We start from the raw sequence: 10,971 nt of genomic DNA, 5'->3' as shown, positions 1-10,971 counted from the left end.
CTCAATAATGAAAGGTAGACAGTCCTATAAAGTTTTGATTTATCAAGGATTTATCCAATTTAATGCATTTTTTTTCCTTTCAGCAACACTGCAGAAGTTACTAATGTTTACTACACACTGCTTGCCCCTTTCTGGTGAAGACTACCAGAACAAACATCAGTATAGAATTGCAGAGTTGGATGGAACCCCAAAGGTCATCTTCAATCCCCTGCAATGCAGGAACAGATGTTCTAATGTCCTTTCGAACTCAGAAGCACCACCCTCTGCTAAAAATAATTTTATGCATTATTTTAATGGGATACATTTAGAACACACATTTTACACACAGAAAATGTACAGAATTCATACATAATTTAAATGCAAAGTATTTTCCAAGAGTATTCTGCTTTTAACAACTTTAAATTTCTACAACAAGGCTGCCTGTCACAGCTTATATGTCAAAAAGCTGTGGAGGCAAAAATTTAATTCCAAATAGATTTTGAGACACCATATAACTGATTCTTCAAGTCTTTTTAAGAGACATAGTTCAACAGATTCAGTACATAATTGTTTCACAGACAAGTAAGTCCTTCGTTACTGGCAGGTTCTGCAAGCTTCCTTCATGTGCATGCAAATGGAACAGACAAAAAGGCAAAAATACTTCCTTCTCACACTGCTGCTACATAGTTCCAGGTGGTGAAGCATTTTAGTGCCAGCAAAAATCAATAAGAGACCCTGAAATCACTAAATTACACCACATAGATTAACAACTGAGCAAGCCCAACTTCTGAAAGATCGATCATAGTCTTCTCTTCACCCTCCTTCAGTTCCTTCCATCTTATTCTTTCCAAAGTTGTTCAAAACTTTGTAGAAGCATCCAGCTATCTAGAGCAACTTAAAATCAAATCTTCCATTCTTTGATTTGGAACTCCTTTAAAAACAACTGCTGGACAAGTGTTTTTTATACAGCATGGCCATGAAATCACACCAGCTATGGCTGCAACATCCATTCAGTTCTTAAAGGCTCCATATTTACTGGCTTTAGCAATGAATTCCTTTAGCAGAGAACCATCCATTTGCCAAAAAGCTGCAGTCTGGGTGACTTCAGTCAAGTGATTGACACAAAACTTAAAGCAGAATTCTTCTAAATCCTAGATACAAAACAAAAAGCCTTTTTATTAGCTTCTAAGTTTCTAAATTTTCTCTCATCCATGTTCAAATAAAGACAGCATTAAAAAGTTATGTATTTAGAATTGATTAATAGTTTTAACCATGCCATATGACAATTCTTTGTTCCAGCCACAAGATACAAGAAACGACACCCCTGCTTCTCTCACTTGCTAACGTTTAATGAAAGTTTCCTTTACACACAAGTGGGCCAGGGAGTTGGTGTTAGCTGCATTTGTATGCAAAGGCAGATTTAAAGTTTAGTCTGTTACATAGGGTTCTTTTCTAACTACCATGTTACATTTACATAGCTCATGCAAATAATGCAAATATAAGATTAGAAAGTGAAAATTACAGAGCAAAAACAACATAGAACAATCATGTATTGAAAGATATTTTTATTCCAGGATAAAAATACAAGACCAGTCTTCAGAATTCTGCAAGAAATTCTGTCACATTTTACAGATCAAGCACATTAATGACTTATCCAATTGATTTCAACAGGTCTTATTCTAAGTCTGGATCCAAGTCATTGTGTTTATCCACTAAGTAAATAGCAACTCCTGCGTCATTTAGTAGAAACAGGCAAGTTTAATACCTCAGTCTGAGTTTGTATGTAGTAGCTATTTTTCATCTTAAAATGGGGGTGGTTTCAATTGTTGCTGGACTACTAATCGCATAATCCTTGACTGGTGGCTATGCTACGAGCTGCAAATCCAGTAACATTTGGAGATCATCAAGTTCCCCATCCCTGGCCTAAGATGCAGAACCAGTCAGAGGGCCTTCTCGGTGGTGGCACCCGCCCTGTGGAACGCCCTCCCATCAGCTGTCAAGGAAATAAACAACTACCTGACTTTTAGAAAACATCGGAAGGCAGCCCTGTTTAGGGAAGTTTTTGATGTTTTATCATGTTTTTAATATTCTACTGAGAGCCGCCTAGAGTGGCAGCCAGATGTGGGGTATAAATAATAAATTATTATTATATTATTAGAATCCAACAACTAAGCAAATAATCCCAAAATATTTATTTAAATACTGTAGTTTATTGTGCTAACAATGGTAGAGAAAAACACAAAAAATATAGTAATAATAAAAAATTATTATTAGGCCCAATGGAAATTGGCCTGTAGAAGGGAGCGCTCCTCCCCCACACTCACAGCAGCAGATTCCATAGTCAGATTCCATAACCAAGGTAGCAATCTCTACTAGTCAGGAAGAGAAACCAGCAACATCCCATAGTTCTTGGATCTCCCCATCCTACATATCACAATTCAACCCAATTCTTTTTCTCCAATCAAACTCAGAAGCCAAGTTATTCATCATCCAACAAAATATAAAATGATGTTGAAGTTCAAGCTACAGAATTTTTAGCAGGAATTTCTAACCAACTCTTCTTTGAACATTAAAATTCAAGCTCATGTGGCATCCTTGTCTGACCTGCTTCAGGCACCCTCATGTCTGCACCGGAAATATAAACTTCTGAACAAATCTTTCACCACAAAAACCACATTCATAAACAAAAGGCACAAAGAAAATATTTAGCTGTGTTATTGCTCAGTGCCATACCCAATTGTCTCTACCTCTGAAGTATCAGGCTAAATGAAGAAACTCACACTCCATGCCCCTCACCTCCAAGAGAAGCTGCATTGCTTAAGGCAGAGCTAACTGTGTTGGGGAGGGGGGGCACTTAATTAAGATTTTAAAAACCTATCCAGTTGCAGCTGCAGCATCAGAAGAGTATTTTGATGCATCTGAAAGTTTTAGGAAGAGAGACTTGCTAATAGTTCAAACTGAACAGCAAGCTCATCATATGCTGTGAATAGAACGATGAAATACTGATTGCATTCCCCAGTCTGATACTTGAGCCTACAAATTAATAAAGGAAGAATGAATTTTGAACTTGGGTCACTTGCAATTTAGAATTGTTTAAATATAATTCTGCACCAGAAGTCATTGCACTCTTCCAATCCTTCTGCCTGTGCAGGCTTTGCCACTTGCCCCATTATGAGGGTTCCCCCAAAGCCCCACCATCACAAGGAGGCTTCCTTGTGCAAGCAGAAGCCCTTGCACAGGGCTTTGCTGGCAGGGCTAGTTCAATGAATCCTGCCCATTCAGCTTACAGTTGGGGGTGACAATCATACTTAGGCAACAGTGAAGCACCGCTGTGCACTTTTGTTAATTTGCAAGTGCTGTGGTTTCCATGAGGCTTGCCCATGGAAGAAGAGGAGTCAATGACTCCATTCCCACACTGATAGAGTGAGGCGCCCCTCAGGGGAAGCACTACAGCAATCTCTTTGCGGCCAGAGACTGCAGACATCCTGGGAGGGGAGCCCTGCCATGGGCATCGTGGCACTTGAGGATACAACTTGGAACCAGGTCAAACTGGTCAAACTTCATTCAGCTTCACGTCAATTAAATGTTTAAATTTCTAACATTCCCATTAATCAAGAACTGAACTTGAAAATTTAGATTTAAGTTTAGGTTCCTTTGGTTCAAAAGAAACAACAGTTAAGGTGAAATTGCTTCCTACATTTTCTGATTGTTGCTAAACCTCAAAAAGTATAAAACTCCATCCCAACTATGTTTGATCAGTTTTATCAGTTAATCACCTTGCTTTATGGTAAAAAAGGTAAATGACCCCTGGACTTAACCGTCCAGTCAAAGGCGACTATGGGGTGCAGCGCTCATCTTGCTTTCAGGTAAGGGAGCCGGCATTTGTCCACAGACAGCTTTCCGGGTTATGTGGCCAGCATGACTAAACCTCTTCTGGTGCAACGGGACACAGTGACAGAAACCAGAACACATGGAAACACCGTTTACCTTCCCACCGCAGCTGTACCTATTTATCTACTTGCGCTGGTGTGCTTTCAAACTCCCAGGTTGGCAGGAGCAGGGACAGAGCAATGGAAGATCACCCTCTTGCGGGGATTTGAACTTTCTTACCAGGAAATCCAAGAGCCTCAGTAGTTTAGACCACAGCACAACCCCTCCCCCCACATATCTAGCTTTATGGACAACACAGCAGAAAAGGCTTAAAATCAAACCAAGAGTCTAGATAACGGGTGTTTCACTCTGGCCTAGATTTGCTTCCCCAAAGATTACTCATTGCTATGAATGTTGTGTTTGCTAAAAACACTGAAAGGTGTTTCTCATAAACAACAAGGATACTGCTTCAAATCAGGTTCTATAAATGTTAGAAATGTACTCTCTTAAAAACCAAAGCTAGGAGTCTGGGGGTTAGGATTCATTCACAGCCCCCAGCACACATTGGACATCCAAGTCTTCAGATTAGCAGTATGTTTCATAAAGAAGAAGAAGAAGAAGAAGAAGAAGAAGAAGAAGAAGAAGAAGAAGAAGAAGAAGCAGCCTCTGAGCTTTTGCACTCAGCAAGGGGAACGAAGGAGAAAGGCCAACAGGACAAGTGGCACTGCTCTCCAGAAGGCAGAGTCCCTGAATTTCTCCTTTAGGACAGCTAGAGAACCCTCATCTGAAGCTCGGTCCTGCTTTTTCCTCACTCCCACCCAACAGCTCTGAACAACTGAAATAGGCCCCTTTCTTCCATTCTTATCTCTCTCGCTTCCAGCAAGCCTTGTGTTCCTGCCCCCTCTCCGTTTAGTCTGCACCAGATCATAGCCCAGCAAACACATGCCCACACCAAAGCCAAAAAGGCCTCCAAGCAGAGGATGTGAAGGAGAATCTCCCTGAGGGTGGTCTACATGGCACTGCTGGGGAATCTACTTTCCCCTCAGACTGGCTTGGTACAGCTGCCGTCCTCAATGGGAAGAGCTGCCTAGTTTAAAGGCAGAGAATCCTAAAAATGGAAAAGAGGGACCCTGAAAGTGCCCATCAACAGTTGGCACCTGCCACACAGACTGAGCAGGCCCACACTCGTTCCTCTGAGGCCCCACTTCCACGGCACAGGCATCACCAAGACTCGGCACCTGAACTAGCCATGGGCATATAGGGCAATACTAATTAAAATACCCAACTGACTGGCTGCATGGAATTAAGCAGCTGACAAACAGTTGCCGCAGCACCCAAGAGTGAAGTGTGACAGCACCCAATGGTTGCTCTGTGTGAGATATCCAGAAAATGGTTCGCAGGAGCTGGGAGGAATGCTTGCTACACTGTGCCTCAGCCAATAAACTAGATTAAATCTCTGCACACAGAAATGTTAATTTCTCCACCAAAATTTAGTTCTGCACCAAGTACATCTTAAGTATCACATTTCTCTGATTGTAGAAATACAAAGTGCTTTGGTTTTATTTTGTCCATAAGGAAAAAATAAGAGTTACTTTGCGCACTGGTGGCTCTAATAGTTTACCTCTGCATCGTAGCGAACAGCTGCAGAGAGCAAGGAGAAAGCGTTCTCCACAGTGATCCCTCTTTTGATAAGATGCTGACAGAGTTTTTTCAGTCTGTTTTCGCAATATGATGTAGCCAAATCCAGAAGCCCTAAAATCAAAAGGCCACATTAAAATGTTATTTTTTCTGTTCTTAACAGCTCCAGTGCAGAATTTCTCTGTACACTCAGCATAGGGCATATGAAGCTGAATCATAAAATAATGGTAAGAGGTAAATACATCATCCTCACCCCACTGGATAGGAAACCAACCACAAAACTGGGATAGCAGCGTTGGAACGCCAGGAAAAAGGGGGCAGGAATCAGCAGGCAGTAAAGATGAAATACAAGCGTTATTCCGTGCTCAAGGGTGGGGGAGATCCTTCCTCAGAGGGACATTTCCCACAGCAATTATTGAATACAAGCAACATCACAGCGTCTCCTCTTGAGTCCACTGCATTTGTGTCAACTGTCCTTTGAATTTGAGAATTGCTGCTGGGAACATGAGCTCAAGAAAGGATTTCTTCTCTTGAAACATGCCAAGGAAAAAAAAATCTCATTTCCAGTGCTTTTTTCGGGGGGGGGAGAGGTGCCGCATGATCCCCCCACCCCCCCGGTTTCTCTCACACTGTGTACCATTGAGTACGGCTGGGGGAAAACACTGCTCATTTCTAGCACCTAGATTTCCTCCCCTCTGCTCTGTTTCCTCAAGACAGAATCCAGTTTTTTAAAGGCCCCCACCCCTTAAAACTAGCTTCCATTGGCCTAGAAGGAACCACCCATGTATTGGCAAATAAATACAGCAAATTAATGATACTATAACTGCAAGCTGTTCTTTTTGAAGTAAAAACTCTCCAAATGAATTTTCATTTTTAGCACCAATTTGAAACAATAGTACTCAGAGCCCAGATCCATTTTTTTGAAGCAAGCTGCTCTACTTCCATCAGCTCAGTTCACCCCAGACCAGCACTGTCGGCTGACAGGGTCCATAAGACAACAGAGGCCTCAAGAGCTCTTGCAGACACCTTATTTCCAAACCCCATCCCTGGCGAAAATGCAAGCAGGGCAGGCAAAGGTGCACTGGCTGAATTGTCTCGCTTAACTGCCACTGGGGATGTGCCTCCATGTCTATTTCTTCTTCCCTTCCCTTTCTTGAAACAAAGTCAGCTCTCCACAATTTCTCTGCACAATTTAGCCCCCGCCCCCAAGTGCTACCTATCGCGTCTTCAGGTGGCAGATCAACGCTGTCTGTGTAGAGATATTCCAGAAAAGCGCGGTATACCGGGTAGGAAAACTGGTCAATTTCTATCACCTCCTTCATGTCTTCATTCCAATAGGACTGGAACATAGTACGAAAATGCTCACATCTGTTGGGGGGGGGGGGAGGAAAAAACTACATTCCAGATTCTGCAGAATACATTAGGAACATGGGAAAGTACCACCTAAGAATTCATCACAATATTCGGTACTCCTCCCCTGCCCCCAATAGTTTAAGTTAGAATTGGGACATACTCATCATGACAGTGGGTTGTAGCCAATGGTGCCATTGTGCCCAAAAAAAGCACGTACATTTGAAAAGTGGATTTTTGTTTTGTACCCTACTCAATTGCATTTTATTTTTATCTAATTTCTATGAAATTTTATTTAATGTTGTTGAAAGCATATACTGCACCAAGATCTGCAATAGGAAGTGGGAGACTGGTGAAGTTTTGATGAACCTGGCATGAGAATAAAACAAATTAAAATAGAAGGAGTGGGAAAGATCTGGTTGATTAAAGAAACAAAGATGAACAATAAAGTTTATTAGACACTTTGGACATAGCATTAGCACTCGGCCACAGGGCATTAGACACAAGTATTACCTGATTTTCAAGACAGCTTTATGTACATAAATGAATTTTCCATCTACTCTAAATTTTAGATCCGAGGTTTCAGGGCTATCAAATTCTCTCTTCAGGGACTCTGTCACTGTTAAGAAGTCCTCATGCTCTGCAAAGATTAAACATCATTATACTGAAAGCAATATTAAGGCTCCGTACACAGTCTGCATCCAAGGTGCTTTCACTGCTGGTTTGAGAAGCAACATACACACAGAGCTAACCATAATCTGCATCTGTCCTGCAGTTTCTTATGAAGCACTGCATTTGGGATGCCTTTCCCCCACAAACCAGCTTCTGTCTTAATTAAAGATGCAAATACATGTTAAAAGGAGAGGGGATAGTTTTCCACAAGTTCATTAAGTAGGAATCCACAGAATTGTCACTGTGATTAGCTGACTGTTTAAATTCTGGCTGTCATAATTGGGGGCAATCTCTATCAAGGAAAAATATGTTATGTTGTTCATGTGCTCTTTTTTTAAAAAACCAGGCCAGCATTTGCTCAAAATGAGCAGGAGGTAAATGAAGTTACCAGTCTCTGCTGTTGTGTCACTAGTCTCCCACTCTGTCATTTTAAAATAACATTAATTCTCCTTAGCCTTTTCATTTCCACTGCTGCTTCCTTTATTGGGTGAGGGTGGCGGCTGCAATAGCAACTTAGTAAAAACTTAAAGGAGTATGTTTAAATATTGCTGCATAACAGCCCTGAGACCCAATCTACTTCTTCTTTTCAAGAAAAAGGAAAATGCACTCCTGGGGACATGAATTTGTTGGAGCATGCTTAACATTTTCCCTTTGGGCTGTTGGTTTTTAAAACTGCTGAAAGCCACTTGCAAGAGTCATCCCATTCTCCCAAGTGCTGCTGTTGCAGTTAACTTCACAGCACCTCACCCAAATACATGCCCCTCTTTTAAAAAATAAATAAAATCCAAAGCCAGGAGCAGGCATAGGCATAGGCAAACTCCGGCCCTCCAAGTGTTTGGGACTACAATTCCCATCATCCCTGACCACAGGTCCTGTTAGCTAGGGGTATGGGAATTGTAGTCCCAAACATCTGGAGGGCCGGAGTTTGCCTATGCCTGGCCAGGAGAATGAAAACACAACAGTATTCTCTCAGCTTCCCATTCCAGCAATGAGCAGAACTTATTAAAGTCTCTCAGCTAAAGCCTCCCAGCATTGCCTGCCAAAAAACCCAATATGGAGATAATAATCACGGCCTGCATTCACATTTTCATTGTCAGGGTACTTTTACAAATGAGAAGTCACATTTTTTGTCTGAAGTTAAACTTGAGGGAGGGATCCGGAGCTCCTGCCTTGGCTGCTCTCTCTTGTCACTCTTTCTCCCAATCAGAGTGACACTAAAATTATAGCTCTTTCCATTGTTCTCTATGGATGCTTCTGCCACAGGAAGAGCAACTAAGAGCTTTAAAATGAACCAAAAGTCCTTTCTCCAGACAGTGGGCATGTCACTAAAGGTTTTATTTCACTTCCTTCATTAGTTAGGAGCAATGAAAGACAAGAGCAAGTTCTTGTTTCCTATAAAATATTTGGGTCAAATGCAAATATTTTGCCTCTTATTTAGAATTCTAAAATAGCTGGAGACTTGCTTTTTCTTTTAAAAACAGAGAATCTTGACAAGCCAACAGTCCAAATGTGTGGTGGCTGGAATGGGGCCAGTTGTGACCAGACCTTGAACAGAATCCTGCTCCATCCCTTTCCCCCAATCCTGATCACTTCTCCCAGCAAGCGCCCTCTGCTAAAAGGCATTGCAGCAGACCTCTCTCACCCCCCACCGCATGAAAGCCACAGGGGTATTTTGCACTATCCACAGGAAAAGCCAAGAGTGACAATCCAATGGTCTGGAGGCTGAACTTTTGGGTTCCTTTGATACTATTTTCCCCTCCCACAGAAATAAGTGAAAGCTGCCCATTGAAAATGGAAAGAAATCCAGGATGTTCATTAGCATAGCTGTAATTGAGCATCAGTGGGCCTGCCTAGAACAAAGAACAGAATAGTTAATACTTTAAGTTGTATTTTCCCACATAAAGGATGATCTAAGTTTAAGTTTTAAGCATTTTTTTAAAAAATGCACTGCAAATGCCAATACTGCAGGTGACAGGTGTGTGTTATTGCTAAGAACTGCTTACCACAGTTCTGTAGTATTAATATTGCAAATCAGAGATGGGGCTGAGGCTGTTTTGAACATCTAGCCAAAAGCTCTCACATTGCAGCAAGAGGTCAGTCCCTCTGAGGTCTTCTTTTGGCTGAAACTGTGTGGCTTTGTATACTTTGCATATGGACATGATGCACTTTTAAGAATTTTTAAAAAACCGACAATTACATTTTCCATGCTAAATAGCGTGAACTTTCATCTTTGCTCCTTCCTTTTGCTCAATTAAGGACCACTGCCGTCCAATCACAGCTACACTACATGATTGCCTTCCATGGACAGCTCACCCTTAAGGGACCTAAAGCTGGAGACTCTGCTAAATCTTGCTATTGGAAGTCTCGGGTGGACAACACAGAGAGATGTTAACCAAGAGACTGAGAGAAATTCATCTGGGGGAAACTGTGGTGGCGCAGTTGACAGAAAGTCACTGAGGGGACTTTTTGTAGAGATGGTATTCCCTAGCCTTGTTAGCTCAGGTGTTGGACTCTGCTCTTGTACAGATGATGTTGTGCCAGGGAAGGTGCAAAGAACCAAGAGCCTGCCTATAGGAAGAGAGGAAAGCATTTTGTGAAGTGCCAGTGGTTGAGAGTTTGGGAAACAGAACTAGATTTTGGAGGTGAAGGAGACTCTGTTCTTTATGTATGGTACACTCCCAGGGTGGAGAGAAGAGTACTGAAATTCTTAAAAAGGACATGAAGGGATTGAGACTTGAGAGAGAGAGAGATACGAGAATAATGCCTTTGGTCCTATAACCTCCTCACCATTATTTGTGCAGCGAGCAGCCAGCTATACTTGTTCTAAATGCAGTGAGGCATTTTTACTATTTTTCACAGGGTACCAGAAGCGATTGTTTGACTATCAAGCCTGGACAGAGTTTGGAAAACCTCATCTCCAAGCTCTGTAAAAATAAACAGCAGCCATGTTAGAGCCACTGCAGCCTGGAGGTTAGCGTGCTGGACAACAACCAAAGTTCAAATCCCTGCCTGCCCACCCCTGGTCCTGCCATGACGTTCACTCTATAGTAATACTATAGAGGAGGACAAGCAATGAAAACAAGCAAAGCTGTGCCTTCTGACCATTAGAAGCCTGACTCAAATCCTTTTTGGTATTTGCATCCTTTGACAGACTTTGCCCAGTGCTTCCTCCCACCCCAAGCCAGCGAAACTAGAAGCTTGTTTTCAGTGTTTAATAATAAAAAGTTGAGCATGTTCTCACCTACTGAGAGTAGACGCCACATCACAGCAGGAGTGGAAAAGCAAGCAAACACATCATCAGTGCAGGAAAAGTGGGTAACATGGGGAAGAACCACCGATTGCCCCCGACACTGACCCCACATGTATACCAGGCCACTCTGTGTCTTGGCAGCAGAAGTGTGAGCAGAATGGCAAGCTGCAATCTCTACTACTCTGAAAGAAAGAAAGAAAGAAAGAAAGAAA

General features: G+C 42.0%; 1 protein-coding gene across 8 annotated transcripts in view; it reads right to left on the bottom strand.

Moving 5' to 3' along the window:
• Positions 1 to 273: 273 nt before the first annotated feature.
• The window catches only part of RCBTB1 (RCC1 and BTB domain containing protein 1), a 28,934-nt gene continuing 18,236 nt past the window's right edge, over positions 274 to 10,971 (bottom strand). For 2 of the 8 annotated variants that reach the window (XM_083435599.1, XM_083435598.1), the window contains exons 8-12: positions 10,751 to 10,941; positions 7,351 to 7,477; positions 6,704 to 6,855; positions 5,471 to 5,601; positions 274 to 1,130 (exon numbers count right to left, since the gene is read on the bottom strand). In XM_083435599.1, the coding sequence (XP_083291725.1) occupies positions 990 to 1,130; positions 5,471 to 5,601; positions 6,704 to 6,855; positions 7,351 to 7,477; positions 10,751 to 10,941 (742 nt within the window). In that variant the 3' untranslated portion in view covers positions 274 to 989. Of the gene's footprint in view, positions 1,151 to 5,450; positions 5,602 to 6,703; positions 6,856 to 7,256; positions 9,360 to 10,750; positions 10,942 to 10,971 lie in introns of those variants that run through there. The other 6 variants (XM_083435600.1, XM_083435601.1, XM_083435602.1 and 3 more) reach the window with 4 other exon arrangements.

The sequence above is a fragment of the Podarcis tiliguerta genome (assembly GCF_965153285.1).
Source record: "Podarcis tiliguerta genome assembly, chromosome: 3".
Taxonomy (NCBI): domain Eukaryota; kingdom Metazoa; phylum Chordata; class Lepidosauria; order Squamata; family Lacertidae; genus Podarcis; species Podarcis tiliguerta.
This window is presented reverse-complemented; position numbering and strand designations above follow the sequence as displayed.